The 20,354-nt window shown below is 38.1% G+C and overlaps 1 protein-coding gene across 1 annotated transcript in view; it reads left to right on the top strand.

Moving 5' to 3' along the window:
• Window positions 1-20,354, top strand: part of MAGI2 (membrane associated guanylate kinase, WW and PDZ domain containing 2) — a 646,435-nt gene that overhangs the window by 549,754 nt on the left and 76,327 nt on the right. The window contains exon 11 of the mRNA XM_054399405.1: window positions 17,292-17,323. Within this exon, the coding sequence (XP_054255380.1) occupies window positions 17,292-17,323 (32 nt within the window). The remainder of the gene's footprint in view (window positions 1-17,291; window positions 17,324-20,354) is intronic.

The raw sequence follows: 20,354 nt of genomic DNA on the forward strand, positions 1-20,354 counted from the left end.
TTAGTGAGATAGTGTATCAGAAGACCCTGCTTTTAAGCCTCATACTATTTAACATGCAATGTTCTCAAGAATAAGTATCAGGAATTCCTAAAAGAACGTGGAAAGGTTCTGGCAGAGTAACTCAGCTTGTAACCAAAATGAAGCATGATTACATCATTACATCAGTAGGAAGTCCTAGAGTATTCCAGGCAGCAGTCTGTAAAAAGAAAAATTCACAGGGCTTTGATCTGTGGCCAGTGAGAGACAATAAATGTGGCACAGCCAAAGGCAGTCATCTCCATACAATTTTTACCCTGCTTCAGTAGCTTTTTCCATGTTACAGTCAGGTCCTTCCTTGGTGTGTGTTGTTTATTGCTTGTCATTCTGGCTCCTTCTTCCTTCGTTTGAGCAATGCAGATAAGCTGTCATTCTTGAACGTCATCCCAGTCTTTGAAGTTAGCCTTACTTTGAACAGGAGGTTGGACTCCAACGGTCCCTTTCCATCTAAACTCTTATATTATTCTGTGGTTCTCCACCTCTCTCATGTTTGAAGGCCCAGGGGGTAAAAGAAGGGGTCTCTGACTGAATGTAATAAATCACCATCTGGATCATTTTAAACTTCTTCCACAGTACTTCTCAGAGAGAAAGAGAAGTTATTTACGTAGCACTCCTGAGACATCTTGATGGCTTGTGGGATTGACTCCAAATCCTGAACCACTAGATAATGTGATCCAGCTAATATTCACTACGTGGACATCAGCTACGGCAATTATTTCTACTAAGTTTAATCTTAATTAAGCAAGAGATTAATCATGTAACTTGTTCACTCTACACCAGATTTTCAACTTTATCAAGCTTTTTATCCTAATAGAAGCAATTACGATGCATTGTGTTAAAAGGATAACCAGCCATACAGAGTTTCAGTCAAAATGGCCCTTTGGAAATAGTCATCTCATGACAGATAACTGTGAATATGCATTTGTACACCTCCTTAGAGGCAAAGAAATGAAAACTATTTTACATGGTACATGCTTCAGTCTCTCTCTCCAGGCTTGCCTCACAATACATGCAGCTCCATTCAGCTCAACTGTTGTTACCAAAAATCCTGTGAGACAGCTACAGGGCAGGCTTCCTCTGAGCTGGACAGCAAGCAGGGATGCCTGTATGATGGGCAAAACAGGCAGCTCTGTGGTGCCATACAGAGACTGCAAACATCTGAAATGAGCAGCATTCTAAAACAGCCTTTTCTTCCCTGTTGATTGTTAAAGGTTTTTAAAAATTAATCTGTGAAAAGTTTGTATTTGAATTGCAAATTTAATGTTAAAAAGTTAGATTTCTAGTCTAAACTAGTCTAAAAGTTACCCCTGCAGCCAGTGATAGAAAATAGGCTCCCCAAAAAAATGGCATCATTTTATTAGGTCATTGCTCAAGCAGCTTCTTCTCTGAGCTTGTGCATCACACAGCACTGAATACAGAGAAGTCTGTCTGAAGACCTTAACTTAGCTGATGAGACAGCCAGACAGGGATGTGTGAGATGAGTCCTGCCCATGCACTAGAGGCAAGCATGGAACAACAGAAGACAGTAAAAACACACTCCTCTATTATCACAAAAGTCAAGATCTGTCTCGTGCACTATTGCTACATCTGGAATCCCATTTATGCTACAACAGACAGTAATCTGAATTTCTTGAGGAAAGGGAAGTTATAAATGTGGACTTGCAGAAAATAGATTTTCAGATTAGATATATATTAATATCTTTATTAGTATTGCAAGCTTGATTATAAAATTTAATTGCTTTATATGATGGACTTTTGTAAGGCAACAGCCTCACTCCTTGCTTAGAAATGGAAGCAAGTAAAATTAGTATGGCTTATAATGAGTGTTAAAAATTGGCTAATTGATTGATCTTGTACTATAGTGATATGTAGGAAATTAGTAAGGGAATTTATTTTTAATGACCTTCCTCTAGGAAGCTCGTAAGTTCTTGGCTTTTGGCTATACCGCACATTTCATGAAGATCCTGTAGAAAACATAAAATCAATACCAATAAAGTTTGCACATGGCAGCAACATTGGTCCATGTCAATGAAGAGAGATTTTTTTACAGAGCAATGTGGAATACTTAATAAAATAAGCATCAGCAAGCAGGAAACATTTTTGTTCAGTCAGTGTAAATTAATTCACTGCAAAGAATGCAGCCCAAACTTGCCAAAGTGCTTTTGAATCGTTATGTGTAATCAGCTAAGCATGACATCACAATGAAAAAGGCAAATTCAGCACAATTTCTCATCATAAAACTTAATGGTTTTGTCTTTTTTTTTCACTAAGATGCCATTGGTTAACAATGTTATTGCATTTACTGTGAATATTAGCAAAATCATTGAGATCCTGTTCCAGATTTGTTTCTCCACCTTTTTCATTCTCCATGTCTACCTCAAAGATATTATGTAACGCTTCCATATGCTATGCAAAGAGCGAGCCTTTTGCCAGAGTCTTCTCTTTAATTAAATCTCTGTTATTGTTAGTAACGATCTGAAACATGGAACTTGTGTAGGGTTTTCCATATAGATCACCATTAACAAATGTAATGGCTGATTCAGTTGTCCATGTGCAAGGTAGATGGAAAGATGCTTCCTTAATAGCCAGCTCTTGTAGTCTGTCTCGATTCCTGTGCTGACAATTAAGCACATCATTTCAAAATGTGTTTCCTGTGAGGAATCTTGAAAGCAGTTGTTCATTAAAAGCTCATAGAAATGGAAGAAAAGGACCTGGCTTGGGAAAAGTGGTCTAAAACAGAGCTGAAAGGATAGAAACCAGAGTGTGAAGAATTAGGGATTCAGAAAAGATGTTTTGAGTCATTGTAAATGCTTCTCTATAAAGGCACTAGTGAGATGATCCTTTTTTTCAGCAGAGCAAAAGCATGGTCCCTGACCTACAATACTCTGGGTATCAGTCTGCTACTAAAAAACTGCTCTTAAGATATTTATGATTAACATGAGAAACTGTTTCCTTCCAATAGCTGCAACCATCCCCTGTGTCAAGTAGGTAACAGCAGTCTGATGGAGACCCTCTATTTGATTTCTTCCAAGGGTGTATGCTACCCTTCTTCTGCTGAGGAGTACCTAGGTCAGGCAAGCCCTCCTGCAGTGAAGATAGATGGCTTCTCCCTGAGGTCCTCCTCAAGGAGAGACATTTCCAATGGCTATGGGACTTGAGCAACTGGTGTTCCCCTGGGCTCAGTATTGGGGCCAGTTCTGTTTAATGATTAGTGATCTGGACAACAGGGTCAAGTACACCCTCAGTAAGTTTGAGGACTGTTAGGTCCTCAAGAAGTTAGGCAACAGTGTTAATCTGCTTGAGCATAGGGAGGGTCTACAAATGGATCTGGACAGGCAATATTGGTGTGCCAAGGGCAACAGTATGAAGTTCCACAAGGCCAAGTGCTGAGTTCTGCACTTGGGTCACAACAGCCCCATAGATGTTACAGGCTTGGCACAGAGTGGCTGGAAAGCTGCCCAGAAGAAAAGGCCCTGGGGGTGCTGGTTGACAGCTGGCTGAACATGAGCCAGCAGTGTGCTCAGGTGGCCAACAAGGCATCCTAGCCTACACCAGAAATAATGTGGCCAGCAGGAGTCAGGCAGTGATCATGCCTCTGTACTTGGCACTGGTGAGGCCATACCTCAAATACTGTGTTCAGTTTTGGACCCCTCAATACAACTATTGAGTTACTGGAGCATGTCCAAAGAGCAAGAAAGCAGATGGAGGGTCTAGAGCACAAGTCTTACAATGAGTGGCTGAGGTAACTGGGCTTGTTTAGCTTGGAAAAAAGGAGGATGGGAGGAGATTATGTGTCTCTACAGCTACTTGACAGGAAATTGTAGTTGGGGTTTGGTTTCTTCTCCCAAGTAACTAGTAGGACAAGAGGAAACTACCTCAGTTGCATTTCTAGGTTGTTCATACTAGGAAAGGGATGAAGAAAAAATTCATGACTTGTGTTTATGCACAGATACCCACTTTTATTCATTTACATTCTGTGTAGCTGGACATATAATTTTGTTGAAACTAGAATGGGATTGTAATTGGTTCAGTCTGGATCTAGATGATCTTGAAAGTCCTTCCCAACCTAAACCATTCTATGAATCTATTAATTATTAAGTTAAAACACCTCCTACCAAGACTGATTCCTAGACCTTTTTTAAAATTTCACCAAAGTGAATATCCACTGAGAAAGAGAACAACTTAATCTAGACCTGTCAGTTGCCTGATAGATGAAAAACTTATTTGTGGTATGAGAAACGTCATTATAAGGCCTGCTTATAATAGGATAAATTACTTCATAGTCCACATTACCAGGAACATCTAATATCTAGTGCTTCCTAAGTACTACTTAGTCCTGCTAAATACTAGATGGTTGTTAGTTGTTTGTTGGGTTTGTTTTGGTTTGAGGTTTGTTTGGTGTTTTTTGGTTTTGTTTGTTTGTTTGTTTTGGTTGGTTGGTTTTGTGTGGTTGGTTGGTTGATTTTTGTCTTTTTGACTAGAACTTAAATAGACATTTCATCTGAGATATGATTTATTTCCTTTTTCTCCAATTAAATGTTCAATACCTTCTGGAAATGCAGCTGCTTTTCACGAAAATGGCTTTAATGAATCACCATTCATCAGTGAAACCTCCCTTTGTCAGAAGCTCTGGTTTGAATCAACGTTTTCTTTCCTCTTTCCTTGAAACAGGCCATTTTCTGTTGATCCCTATGGCATGAATTATACTTCTAAATTTAGGTCAGAAGACTTAAAACCAAAACTATAAAGTGCTTCATCTCCTAGTTCTTTGGGATGATACACCCTCAAAAGTGCATGGTAGCTTGGTAAAGAGCATACAGAGATCTACCTTTAGTATTTTATTCTTTACCTGTTCTGTGGGAACCCCAAGGAAAAAGCAAACTTCATATCCAGATTGAGGACCATCACTAAATAATTTTACTCTTTCATACAGCCAGCTATGGTCTCTAAGCATAAATTCATAGGGGTTTTTTGGTGGTTATATGGGCATACTGAGATATGTGGGGCATACTGAGGAAGATGTTTTAGAGATCCAAAGGTTTGCTTCCTTCTGCAGTGCCAATTTTTAAAAAGGAGAGATGTAAATGCTAGGCTGGGTACTCTAACAAATATTTCTAAAAATGCTAATTTTTCGGCTTAGGTCAGCTGTGAGGTCCACAAGGTCCTTCGCGCTTGTCAGCACCATAATCTTCTTTGTTTAGCTTGTCATGTTTATGCACTGTTCCAGTTTTCTCAGTATTGAGGTGTTATTTCCATTATGTTAGACATGTCCTCTAAATCTCAACAGTCTCAAATCAATTTATGTTCCTCTGAGAGACAGACCACTGTCACAGGCTAAAATATTACCTAGTCACAGTTTTTCCTTGCTTGTCCTTGTAATACATTTATTTAATACTTCTCATTTCCCAACCTTCTTGTCAGGATCTTTTATCAGCATCATTTTTTAGTCTTCTGTTCATTAACTTTTTCAAGTACTGCACAGGACTATGTGTGACCAGCACACAATCTAAACTCTATAAAATTCACATCAATACTGTTCCTCTCTCATTAGACTTGAGGACACAGCTCTTCTTTATGTTAATTACTCATCTCCAGACTTTCAGGAGTTTAGAAAAATGTGACATTTCTCAACATTTTTTTTTTTTTGCAAGCCAAGTCATCTTCATCGATTTATCGTGCTTTATGCTCTTTAGAGTTCTGTACTGGAGTAGTGTCATGCCCATCAATCATTATTTCTCTCTTTTTCTCTTACAGGCTCCTATGGTCTTGTGCTAAATCTTCTGTAATTCATGTAATTTTAACCATTATAGTTTAGACTGCTGTAAAGTTTTCAATAATTCACCTTTGTTCTTCTTGGTAAACAAGTTGAATACTGAGAATTGCCTCCTGACTGGGTGTACATGAAAGCAAAAAGTTTATCCATATTAAGTATGTGTCAGTGCAAGCAGCATCAGCTCTTCAGGAGCTCAAAGCAAATTGAAGTGCTTGGAAGTTCAGCTAGGGAACCAGGAGTGTATGTAGAAATTCACTATTCTCTTTACAGTTTTGTTGCTCCTTGGATATCAGCCTTCTACTGACATCCCTTGCCAAATACTCCACTTTCCTAAACTAAATGATGTCATTTCACAGCTAAGACCCAACCATGTAAGAATTGAATCTTGTGATAAGCTTTGTTTTTTTGCTTTCACAGTCTCCCACTGTTTGTCAATCTTTTTCTACTTTAGTCCTGGTCTGGTCTGCCAAGCTAGTGTGAAGGGACAGAAAACCAGAAAGAAATTATTACTTTGAATAACATCTGGATCCAAAGAATCAAATATGCATCCTAGTGCTTGTTCCACCACTGTGGCCAAGTAGCATGATTACCTTTTCATTATGTTGCCATCAAGTGTTTATCTTTCCACCAGATGGTACGAAAATGAGCTAACTATAGTTAACACCTGAAGTTAACACTTCCTGCTGTCACAGAAGAGATTTCTAAGGCAAATGTATAAAATTCAGAACCATGCTGACAGGTTATTGAATATTAAACACAAAATTCTGAAGTTACTACAATGGAATTTCATAATGGTGAAACCAACAGGTTCTCTCAGTTTCTGTAATGTAATTAGTTGTTGCTTTATGATGTTGAGGGCTCTTAACCTCAGAGTAATCAGGAAGAGTGAGCAAGCTCTTCTCAGCTCTGAGCTCACTAACAGACATCCAGGACCATCTGAGATGCACTGAAATATCAAGGAATCTTCACTGGAATGGCAGAATTAGTGGAAGACTCCAAACGGTGGAGGATTACAACTGAAGCTTTAAATTTTCCCACACATTTCTGCAAATCCAGTTCAGATTTCCAGATAACATTAAGTATGTCACCCCTGACTTGTGTTAAGTTCTTAATTCACAGACTGTGACATCAAAATTTAGTTGCCTAAATATCAGTGTCTGAATTTGGTACAGGTATGTATGTGTCCATTAGAACTGATGTGGGCTTCAATAAAGTGCATAAATGCAGGCAGCCTATGCTAACTGAGATGTCCCAGGGTATTCCATCTTACCTGTAGGTCCTTTGCCACAGCTAGCAAACACCATTAGAATTCCATCCAGAAGACACTAGAGGGTGATGCAGCTGAGCTGATATCTGGAAAATTATTCGGTACAAACACAAGTCCTGACAGTTTTTCAGGTCACTGTAAGGCTGCTATATCTGTTTGCTTAGCTGAAATCTATCTAGACTGTTGTACTTCAGTTGCTCTCCCATACAAAAGCAATCACAGATGCCAAGGGCATTTCCCTACATTTACCTAGTTTTATTCTTTTATTATGGATTTTTCTGATTACTATTTCAGGAATAGGGGTAGCTGGTTTTCAAATCAGGATCGGGACACAGAGAGGGAAATCCTGGGAACAAGGAGGAAAAGTATGTGAGAGTTTGGGAACAGATATCTGAAGAAGGGGGAAGCTGAGAGAAAACATGGATGCAATGGAGTATCCAATTGCCTCCATCAAAGAGGAGGAGTTGGCAGCATAGACATCAGACTTAGTATCTGGTGACTCCTTTTCACCTATGCGTTAATACATAGCTGAAATACAAGTAATGGATTTATTACTGAATATTTTCCCCACACTCCCTGAAGACTTTTTGTGAATGTATTTTCATGGGAAGGACTTACAGACACTATGTACAAACAATATGTGTGTTCTATCTACATTTTAGCCAAACATTAAAAACATGCCTTGATATTCATCAAAGTAACATGCCAGAATGTAAACTGAGATTTTTCTAGTGTGCTTAGAAAGTGTAAAAGCTTAAATGGGAGCAGATTCTAAATACACACGAAAGAGCAGAGACACTGGCATGGAGAGGCTGTCAGAGAACTCTGAAAATACAATGCAGTATCCCTGAAAAGTTAGGTTTGAAGCTTAAATTAGCTTTTGCAAAAGGCAGGCTGAGTTGTCAGACATGTTTTTAGCAAGCACATGGAACCTTTATGGGTATGGTAACACTCACAGGCCCTTCTAGAAGCAACAGTTACAAGCTGTCAGGACTCTGAAGACTCAATTCATACTCTAAATTCCATTGCTGATTCAGTGTGTGTGACATGTACTGATGCTGTGTCTACCCTTCTCAGGGGAGTTATGTGCCACAATATGTTTGCCCAAGATGTTGCATTACTCATGTTAATGAGGTCTCACAGTGTTTGAGCAGTAGAGAGCATAATGCCTAGCTTGGACACTTGAACTAGCAACACTGATTTTAGCAGCAGTCATTGGGCAATATCTATGAAAAAAATGGGGATTCTTCTGGGAAAATTTCTTTCTGCAAACCAAAAGGTTCTTTCTCTTGTATGTGGAGAAAAATAACTTTGATCTTTTCAAGGTGTAGGTAGAGTTTACATACATGTGAGGAAACCTCTGAGATCATTTTCCACTCATCGTGTGTTAGTACCTGCACTTGGAGGCTTTTGCTAATTGGGTTGGTATTCCATAAAATGTATGGTAGATACTGGTGAACAAAATAACAATTCACCCAGTACTAGTTGCAGCTGCAAATCATAAAACAGGATTGTGATGGTTTTGACTCAGCCAGCAGCTGAGTTCCAGCTGCTTAGGCCTCACAGACCTAAGGATATGAACTTTCAGTAAGGGCTTCTGTAATAAAAGGCAGGAGACTTCCTCCATTCCAGAAGATATCTTTTTCAATTCCAGGTCAATCTGTTGCAGTAAAATGTATCCTGAATTGTACTGTAGCATCATTTTCTCTGTTCTGAGCCATGACTGTCCTTCAGATAATTCAGTTTGCTATCAACAAGGAAATAAATCTGTAAGAGCGTAACACCATTCTGGTAGTAGGTGCCTGAAAGAGAACAAGGCTTGTATCAAAGTGTCACCTAGTGAGATATTCTATAGGTGTTTAGTATTGGACTTTGTCTGTGGAAAATAACCTCCTCTTGCTGACCACATGAAAAGCTACTTGTTCAAAAAAATGTATTTCTCATTTCCAGAAACTGTTGTAGAAATTTTTATTATTTTCCCCAACTCTAGTATATCTAAGCATCAAAAAATGTCACTTAACAGTGTTCTGATTGCCTCTGCAATATTTTATCTATGGTCCAGAAATTCTCTGCATCACATCCAGATTAATCAGGAGAAGGTACTTAGTTTGTTGATTTTTTTTCTAGTTTCATAAATTATTTTAACTCTCTGACTGATAAACAATACACAGAGCTGTAGCAGCCAAGAAAAATAAACCGCTGTGTGTCCAGTAGAATGCAAATTAACTCATTACTGTGGCAACTTCTTACTTTTCCTGATGGCTGTATTCTTGCTAACAAAGACTCTCTGCTGTTCATGAGAGTGAAAACATAATGGTAGTTTGCAATTCTCTGGTGTCTTATAAAGGAAGGTGATGGTCCCAGCTTAACCAGCAAGTACTTCTGTCATTTATGACTTTGAACAGCTCTCATTTTTCTAATTATTTGTGAAGGTCTGAATATTATTAAAAACATTTTGCTTAAGAAGGGCTAGGTCAGTAAAACTTCACAAACTGCACAAAAAGTGCTCCTATGTGTAAAAAGCTGAGCATTGATTTAGTATTTGATCTCACAGTCAATTAAGTTTTTGTATCAGTTCTATAGACTTCAGTGAGATGAAATCGGGTTTAATTTCCCAAGGCACTCCCCTACCTCCACATCGTTTCTGATATACTTCTTCATCTTGCACTTCATGCTAGTCATCAAGAAATCTGAAAGTTTGAAGGGAAGAAGTACAGACTTGGAATTATTATGCTCCAAGTCACCCGGAGAAGAGATGAACCACCAAAGGTGCTACCCCAATGAAGTCTAAAGATGCAGCTGACCTTTCTGTGAACTCTGCCTGCTTTTTGCCTTGCACCTTCATAGAATAGCTGGCAACAGGTACAAACTAGAACACAGGAGGTTTCACTTAAATGTAAGGAAAAACTTCTTTACTTTGAAGGTATCAGAGCACTGGAACAGGCTGCCCAGAGAGGTTGTAGAGTCCTCTGAAGACTTTTAAAACCTGTCTGGATGTGTTCCTGTGCCACCTGTTTACTAGACAATCTCGGGAGGTCCCTTCCAACCCTCCCCAGTCTGTGATTATCTGCGGGGAGGAATGTATGAGTTCTTCGGAGTCACTTTTCACAGGTGTCGTAGGCCAAAAAAAGTGAAAACTAGTGCTAATTTGGGCTGAAGCATTACTTCTATTATAGTCTCACCTGGGTTGAGATCAGGATCAATGGAACAGTGGAGCATAAAGCAAAATGCCACCACAAGCAACTGCTGATGCTCAGTTTGTGCTTCTGTGAATCTCTCTCAGACAGAACTGTTTCATAATATCTGGGCCTATGTATATAGCCTTAAAGAAGAGAGAGCTATTTCGTGGTTTTATTAATCTGATCCTGTATTTGATAGAACAACTGATGACTGTAACCAGCCCTCATCTCAGTGCAGCACAGTGATACATCAGATGCTTGCCATGCTGCTAGTGTGTAGCCTCCTGCAAGGGAAAATACAGTGGATCTAACCCTATATAATGTTGTGAGCCTGATCAAACATGATGGGTCATTCATCTCACTCTGATGTGGGATGTATTCATTTTTGACCCACTGCATCATGTGCCATCCCAGCCAAAGACCAAATGGATCCTCCACAGCATGGCACCATCCCTCTGAAGGACAGCTGACAACTGGACTAGCTAACTATGCCTGAAGAGCTAGAGTTCCCAGTCTCCTTACACCTACTGTTTATTTCAAGGTAAATCAGTTTTTTGTTGTTGCTAGAGTTAGAGCTTAATACTTAAAGCTGTTTGAAAAAGATCGACCATTGAAAAGTACTCCATGGTAATGATTGATTTGATTAGAAACTGAAGCACTGATTGCCATTCCCTACACATCATCTGGTATTTTAAATATGACATGATTAGTTTGATTTTTTATCACTTGTTTGTTTTCATAAGTATCATTTCCATCTATTTTAATTAATTATTTCCTTTTAGATTTTGTTCAATGCAGTATATAAATTAATTGAATTTACTTGTTCTCATTGATCAGGTTTGGTTCCTGAGACGGGGAAAATATTTGAAGAATAACTGAATGACTGCTATATATATTTGTTCTGTGTAGACAAGAAAAAAAAATATCCCTCCCACCAGTATTTTAAGAATTTTAGCTGGAGGATATTTTTCAACCAAATGAGTGAATTCAATGCTTCTGTGATTATAGCTTGAGTTCTGTGCACCTAATCCAACCACATTGAGTGCAGCTCAGCAAAAGGTGAACAAAGAAAAGCAGAAGCCAGATGTAACATAAGCGTTTCCTGCATCCTGCTGCGTACAGCTTGAGTTTGAACTCTCATAGATGTTCTCCATTGGCACATCCATTTGAAGTGAATGGATATTTGACACCTCTAGAACTGAGGAACCACTGCAGGCAACTGATAGACATTGCAGGAATCCCAGTAAGAGAAAGATAAAGCACAAGGGAAAAGAAAAAAAAAATCAACTGTTACAGTAAATTTATACAGTCACTTTTCTAGAAAGAAAAAACTTTTGCTGAACTTAAGTGTTGTCACATGGACGTTAATAAGATGCCCACAGAGTCACTTCGTGTCTGGGAGTGCACATGAGCCCATCTGTTCACTGACTTCCAAGCACCTCTGTGAGAAAGGCCTGTGCAATGCTTGGGACAGCATTGCTCAGGAAGCTGTGTGCAAGGCTTTTATAGCACACACATGAGAAGAAGCCCAGTGAAAGTTAATGGGCAAAACACTTGTTACAGCATCAGTGTGACTAGGGACATGGGAAGGTGACTTCACCTGAACATTGCTTTGCATTCAAATATTTTATCTTTGATGCTGCTGAGTTGTGAGTTGTTCCCTGCAGCACTACTGCAGGCTGCCACTGCAGAAATTAAACTGTGCCCAGCTTTTATCTTAGTTATCCATACACATCTGTCTCATAGGTGAACAGCATTAAAGGTGTGGTTTAGCCATGCTTGCATTAGTTACTTTTGATTTTTACAAGGTTTTGATAACTTTTCCAAAAGCCAATACAAAACACTGAGAATAATTGTGATGGAGATGTAGCAAAAGCATCCACAGGGCAGCAGACTAATAACCAAAGACTGTTGCGTTTGGGGTTTTTTTATTATTATTACTGACATTGTGAAATATGCCAAATTAAGGTTTGTTACTGGAAAGGGGAATAAAGAGATAAATCAGGACTCTTATCTTTCAGATGCTTGAAGTCTTTCAGATAAGCTGCTTTTAGAAAGCAATAAATCCTGGCTGAAGTATAAGGCATGTGAAATCTGTAATCATATTTTATGACAAACGCATACTTAACTTTTTCTATAAGAAGGAGTAGATACAATAAGTGTGATGTGATTTGTCTTTTGTTATAGGATATCCTCATTGAAAAGGAGAAGTACAGTAAAATGAAGCTGGATTTTTCCCCAAAATACTTTTGAATCCAAATTCTGTTTTCTGTTACTGGTGGTTTTCAGTAAAGTTACACCATAGAAACCATCACATCTATTTCCAGGGAAGCTCGTTTTGGAAGGTGGTAAATACAATTTCAAAAGCAATATCAAAACTATTTTTAATAACACTGCTTTATGAGAAAATGTAATTCTGTTTTTTCAAAAGCATATGGTTGTTACTGTACCTCTGCTTCTTTATTTCAAATTAATTAGAATTTCAGTAAACGTGTTGGCCACTAGCTACCCTACCTTATTACAGTTTAAATGGCCAACATCTAAAAATGAATCATTACATTCTCAAGACTAACTCTGGAGAAGTAAGTGTGGTGTTTTATTTATTTTATTCTCACATGCTTGCATGTTACATGACAATGCTTTAGGTGGTGACTGCAGTATTTTCCTGCTAGCATGTGGCTGGGTGCTTTTTTGACATATGCCAGTAAACTTGGTCTCATTTCCAGACCTGTGCTGCTGCCTTTACAAGGAGTTAAACAGGCTGGCTGCTGAGTGGGCTGAAAGTATCTCTGAAGAAAGAGACTTGAGTACATTGATTGATGAGAAGCTCACTATGATCTAGCAGGGCACTCATGCAGCCCAGAAGGTAACTTGTATGCTGGGCTGCAACAAGTGAAGTGTGGCCAGCAGGGCAAGAGAGGGCATTCTTCCCCTTTACTCTGCTTTGATGAGACCCCACCTCAAATACTGTGTCCAATTCTGGTGTCCCCAGCATAAGAAGGACACCAAGCTGTTGGAGTGAGTCCAGAGGAGGGCCACAGAGATGATCCAAGGGCTGGAACACTTCTGCTATCAGGACAGGCTGAGGGAGCTGGGTTTGTTCAGCCTGGAGAAGAGAAGACTCCAGGGGGAAACTTAGAGCTGCCTTCCAATACCTGAAGGGATCCTACATGAAGGCTGGAGAGGGACTTTTCATAAGGGTGTCTAGAGACAGGACAATGAGGAGTGCTTTGAAGCTGAGCGAGAGTAGGTTTAGACTGGATCTTAGGAAGAAGTTCTTCAGTACAAGGGTAGTGAGACTCTGGAATAGGTTGTCCAGGAAGGCTGTTAATACCTCCTGCCTGGGGGTGCTCAAGGCCAGGCTGGATGAGGCCTTCAGCATCTGAGTCTATCCCTGCCTGTGGAGGGAAGGTTGGAGTAGATGATCTCTGAGGTCCCTTCCAACCTAAGCCATTCTATGATTCTATGAAAAGTAGTAGAAGGAGATGGGCATCTTCAGAAAGAGAGCTAAAGCTTATGTGGTAAAGGCATATGAGAAGGGATGATTGGGTGGCACATGGGTGAGCAGAAACCACTCATGGTAAGAACAGGCTGCATGAAGTGTTTTTAAGTGGATGTAAGGTGGCTTTCATTATTTTAAATTATAAAAGGATATGTCAATGTGGGGGTCAGGGTTTTTTCTATGTATACAATATTTTTATAAAGGACATGATAAGTTGGGAGTTTGGGGAGGGACAAATGGAAATCTGGAAGTGGGATAAGGAAGCTACAAGAGCTTATCCAGTATGTGTGGCTAGTTGGATGTGAGTTGATTAGAAGATTGAGTAGTGTTAGTACTGTGTCCATAGTCAACAGAAGTTGAAAACTGCACTATTTGGAGAACAAATTTTAGTCTTGCTTCTAAATCAGTACTGCACTGATGCCAGTCTGCCAGTGGCTGTCACTCAGGTGGGACCCCACTGTGAGGACACTTACAGCATATAATGAAAGAGCATAGGAAAGCTAAGGGAAAATGTGGTGTTGTGAAGTCCAACTGAAGCCCATTGCTTCTCCCTGCCAGCCATAGATGTGACTGCAGAAGGCAAACACTTGTTGTGTATGCACTAAATACACATTATTAAGATATATTTTTCAGGTGATCCTTAATTTTTCTATATGTAGAGAATATGGTCCCACAGTAAGGCAGAACAATAGTTAAAGGTGAAAGTTAAAAGGGAGCGTGCACCAACAAAAAAAGGAAAGTGCATTTTACTTTTAGGCTTTTTCATGTGACATTTCTGTTACAATTTACTCCATAGACATTCTCCTCGTGAACTGTTGAATTTGCAGCAGTATTTTTGTGTATTTAAATAGCAGTGATAATTCTGAACGTATTTGGTTCACAGCAATTATCCATGATTAGTCTCATGTTAAATAACTTAAAATGCCATGCATTGTCTGAAGGTTGGTTTGTTTAGAATGGGAAAAGGATGTTTAGTATACAGATGTTATGTGAGACAACATTAAAATTGCCATGAAATACATGAAAGATATAACACAGAGTTTGCTTTATGAAACTAGACTTTTAATCCAGCACCTAGTCTTTGACTTAAGTGAGGGACCAGCTCATCTTACATGTGATCTTGGTCTAATAGTTGAGTTTAAATCTGAAGAATGGATTCTCATATTAGTTCCAGGTTTCTTGCCTTCTATCATGATTTTTTACGTATGTGGATATCAAAATACTTGGTTTTTTTAAAAACCTTGTTTTGGATCTTTTGCTTCAGTAACATCCTTTATCCATTAGTTTTCTTAACATAATTTCACACTGTGTGAATTAATATCACCTTTTATTTGTTTTGAGTGTAAATGTTATCATTTATGTGTTGCAGTCTGTGCCCATAGCATCCAAGTTAAATATAAATCCATATTCTCCTTGTTTGGACAAAGAATTTTTTTTAATGAGAGGTTTTTTTTAATCTTCACTTGATATTTATATCATTATTTTATTCATTTGATTTATAAATATTTATATATTTTTTATTGATAGCAACATTTTCTGATGACTCCAACAAAACCTATTTTTATTTGAAGAGAGTAAATAAATAGGAAAAAATTACCTTTCCATTTGACCTGGAGCAATTTTTGCTGGCAGTAAGTGATGGGAGGTGCACCAGAACCAATGGGAAGGGAGTGTTACCTATGCCAATATTTTCCAAACACCAAGTCAGGGCATTAAGTTGATTTGAGATACCTTCCAGCAAACCTTGTTGCAAGTTTCATCTTTAGATCCAAAGGGAAAAGTTCTTTCACACTTACCAGCTATGCAGAACAATAGCAAGTAATAAAAAGTCAGCCATCTGCAATCCAAGTTATTTAATAAGTTTCTACTACTGAATGTTTAATACCAAAGGTGATGTACAAGCCAGATCAATACAGGATGCTTGTTCTCTCAGCCTGAATTTCCAGATGGAAAAAAATCTGTCTGTTATTAGAGCAGTTTTTATCCAGACACTGTAGACTAAGTAAACATAAACCTTTCCATGATTGATTTTTAAGAGCCCTATCAGCTATTTATCAGCATTAAAAAGCAGCCAGTGTTTCTCTGCAAACAGCTCGAGTGTTTTTGCATTCCCAAGATTTTTTCAGTCTAAATGGAACATTTGGGTTTGGGGTTTTTGGAGGTTTTTAGGGGGGTGATTGGTTAGTTTGCCTTTTTTTTTTTTTAATTTGGCTATTTATTTTAGATTGCAAAGATCTTAAGGTAGTACTTATCTCTCATCAGAGTTGTGTAAAGATAAAAAAAATAATCCAATGTCTGCCTCAAGGCTTCCAAGAGTGATGGGAATAACAACATATCATGGTGGAAAAAATTACCTCATTATCACAGAAATCTTGGAACCTTAAATACTGTGTACAATTCTAATTCCTGTTGTGATTGGTCTCTAGAAAGATACTTTCCTCTAGTGTTTTCACTAGCTGATTTTTTTCCTAAACTCACCTTACAAAAATAAATAATGAAGTCAATAGTACTCTTACAGCTTAATTGATTCTTTTAGTGCAAGAGCAGCCTTCCTATTAGCTGTCTCAGTTTAAGCCCCGTTTCTGTTTCTAACAAAACAAATTAACTCTTTGTTAGCTTGTAATCTTACTTATTAAGGGCCACAGATTTTTTTTTTTTACCTGCTACTAAACTAAGAATAATGTTTTAATTAAAAGCTGTGCTGAAAGCTGATATTTTAAAAAATATAACCCAATATCCTTTGAAATGCTTCTTTTTGTTTGATATTTTGTAAGTTTTTTAACATTGTGCTGCAAAAAAAAAGTAAGAACAATTGCAACAAGTGTTTCAAATTATCTCCTTTTACTAAAAAGATATATCTGGAGTTTTAAACATTTGTAACCTACAGCAGTTGGAATTTATTAAAGTCACTAAAGAATCATCAATAACCAAGGAAAAAGTGATAACTAATTGTGTAGAATTATTCATGTATGAGTATTTGCTAGCAATAACAAAACGAAACCAAAACAAACAGGACAGTATCCAAACAAGGAAACCTCCCAAGACTTGGCTTGTTCTAGATTTACAAACCAGTTATTGTTCTCCAGGTTTTTCTTCTAAAAAAGTCTCTTGTATTATTAGGTTTTGTTAATGGGATGTTCGGAATTGCTTCTTCTTAAAGGTGTGACTGCATTTGACACATCCGTACCAGGTCATTTGGTGTCTTATCCAATGTCCAGCAAGACATTTGGAAATCCTTTTATTTAATTCTTTTAATTTCAACCTAATCCCATGCTGTTTGTAAAGTATGGCAATGATCTCAATAGCTCCACTTGCATATATATATATATATATATATATATGTATATATATATTTGCACTTTTTTTTCTTAGAGATTTTCCCTTGTGGTTTGTGTTTTCACCCTTTGTGTGTAGCCAATTTTCATATATATTATTACCTGCAGACCTGAATTTGAATGAGAGCATAGACACCACTTAGCATCCACTCTTTATGCATCGGAAAAAGCTGCTAACATTATTTTTTGTTTATTTCAGGTTTCTTTTCTCCATGGAAAACTCCAAAGCCTGTAAGTTCCCTTTCAAAATTATGCACATTGAGTTCATAAGATAGCTATCATTCCAAGCAAGTTTCTGTAGACTTTGATCTAACCTTCATGTTCCCAGCTCATGTGACACCTCTCAGCAGTGTCCCAGCTCTAGGTGAGACAGCATAAGGAGTATCCTTACTAATAAGTTCTGCATATCTGTTGACTTGGAGTCTGTCAGCAGCAGTCTGGAGAAAAGAATATTTCAGTTTTAACATGGGTATCAAGAAACAGAAAGGCAGTGACTCAAAAAGAAATCTGGATAAGGAGGAAGCAGAAGGCCCCAGCAATGAGGCCAGTCTAGTTGGACTTTTTGACTATCACTTTGAAATGGACAACATGCACATTTTTTGGTTTACAAGTGATTTAATCTTAACATTCTTAAAGTGATTGCTACTCTTTCATGTAGTAGTAGATCTAGAGTTAGAAATAGTCACACTTCAAGTGAGATATTGGACTATGTAGTTTACTGAGGTGTCTTCAGACTAACATTTCTGTGTGTTTATGATTGTGACATGAAATTACAAGACCTTTTCTACTGTAAGGTTGTAAAAAATGTATGTATTTAACACGTTGACATCACATTATGTCGTTTTTTGAAATTGTGAGAACATTCACAGTGTAAAAAGAATTCATAGGCTACCATTTGGGTTGTCTGTTGGGTTGTTGCTTATCTCCTATTGGAGGTGCACAGAGGGGAAAAGCCTAACTTTGCCTAAGAGCAGTAGGAATAACAGAAGCAGTATTTTCAAAAGGATTTATAGCTTTCTTACTCAGAGGGGGCAGGAGAGACACATTGAATCTGGACAACCTCACATCCTCTCATACTGAATTATGGCATGTTTAATGCATAAAGCAATAATTTTTGTAGCCTGTCAAATACAAATAGCAATTAATTAATCAGCTGATGTGACTTCATCAGACTGTCTCAGCTTCCTGAGATTTTGATGTAAAGGGCTAGAGGATGGATGCAGTGCATTGGAATAACCGTTGCCTAAGTTTGTTTATTCATCTGAGCGGCAGGACATTTGTGGAAATAAATCTGACTACCAAGAGCTAGCTTCTTCTCACCATTTAAGGTTCCTGTCTGACTTTCAACTTCTAATCTCAGGTAAAAAGCAATGAAACGGAGAACTTGGAATTACCTGTGAAAGATGTCTATTCGAAGACCTTCCACTGTCAATACTCATCCTCTTTGTGCACATGTCAGATATATAAGTATCAGCATATTTTTAATGATTGTCTGCACAGTTTTGGTATATAAACAGTATAATAGTTCATGCTTAGGTAGTACTTGCTAGTAATCAGAATCTAGAGAAACAACGTGAGTGATGTAGTTTTTCATGCAGCTGTCTGAAGAAACCCAGCCTCACCACGGTGTGCAGATACCAGAGCTGTATGCAGCTAACCATCCACAGATAGTCTCTTTTAGGGTAGTCTTAGTAAGACAGTTTACAAACTATTAACTAGGCTTTAATAGTTTGAGGCCTTGAGCAACTGACTTGAGGCCTTGAGCAGTCGACTTGAGGCCCTGAGCAGCCAAGTCTAATTGAGAGGAATCCCTGCCCATGGTGGGGAGGTTGCAGTAGATGATCTCTAAGGTCTTTTCCAACCTAAGCCATTCTGTGATTCTAGGTTAAAGTCATGTGCATTCCTCAGAGAAAGAAATGTCACAGAACCATTACCCCAACTGATATTTGATGCCCTGAACACAATACCGTTTTACTCATTTCCAAGAGTGCCTTCATCTGTGAGCTGGCATTATGATAAATTACATTGCAAAACACTGTGACAAACTGGTATCAGTTTGGGAAACATAATTCTAGTTATTTATGTTTGTAGTGTTGTCCACAAGTAAGAATGTTTTGTTTGGTTTTTAACTTCACACTTCAAGATTTGTAGCTAACCACAAAGCAAGAATTACACATATGGGACCCAGTAGTGTTTTGGAAGTTGATCTCCAGTCTTTTGTCCTTTCTCCAAGACATAGTTGCTTATCAAAGATAATGATATTTCCCTTTCTCTTTTTAAAGCCTTCTTTAAATAGTTTAATATTATTCATTTTCACATTTTGAAAGAGGCAAGTGTTGTGTGTCTCTGCACTATCCAAGAAGTTAGGAAACTTTCACTTCTAGATAGGCAGATATCTTTCTGTTTCATAGTGATAACATAGTTTGATTTCACTGCTTTGTATTAATTTTGAGATTCCTCACTAAAGGAAGCTTACACTGAGCAGTTTTCCTTTCATGTTTAGACATAGGGCTCATAATCAGATTTGTTTCTGGAGATCTTTGAATTTACATGCCTATAATACAATGCTATACTGTAAGTGTGTTCGTATATGCCCAAGGTCATTGCTTTAGATCCAGAACAGATATCAGAGCTATTATAGGGAGACTCCTGTGTTTTGCCATATAGGCTAATTTACCCTACACAGAGGATAAATTTATCCTGATATCTGAAGGTACACTAGGTACTTTCTTGTACCTAAGCTATTTCAGTGACAGCTCAAGTATCTCCATATTTCACAGCCTTGCACAGCATCTACATACCTATAGTGCCATCTTATATCACATCCTAGCTGCTATCTTTTGTATCTAACCCAAAAGAAACATATCTATCTTAAGCACTGGTAAATTTTGGATACAGTTTTCTGTATCTTCCCCATCAGTATTTCACAGAACTCACACTTTCCTTCCTCAGCTTCAATGCATGCCAGTGAATGAGAATCATCCTGTGATTGATATACCTAGAACTTTCTTTTTCTCATAATTTCTAATGAAACAGCCCAATTTACTACTGAAACTCTGACAGAAGCACAGCTTGATTTATAACATTACTCTGTATACAGAATGACCTCCTCAACAAGTTAAAATGCCCACTGTCCACATACTGTTTATTTTGAAGTATGAAGTTAAGAGTGTGAGATCACCTGGGATGTGCAGTGTGATAGCTACTCAGCGTTTACAGGAGAACTGTAAAACATCTGTAGGCCACACATACTTGGTGTGGA

Source organism: Indicator indicator, chromosome 3 (assembly GCF_027791375.1).
Source record: "Indicator indicator isolate 239-I01 chromosome 3, UM_Iind_1.1, whole genome shotgun sequence".
In the NCBI taxonomy this organism is placed as follows: Eukaryota; Metazoa; Chordata; class Aves; order Piciformes; family Indicatoridae; genus Indicator; species Indicator indicator.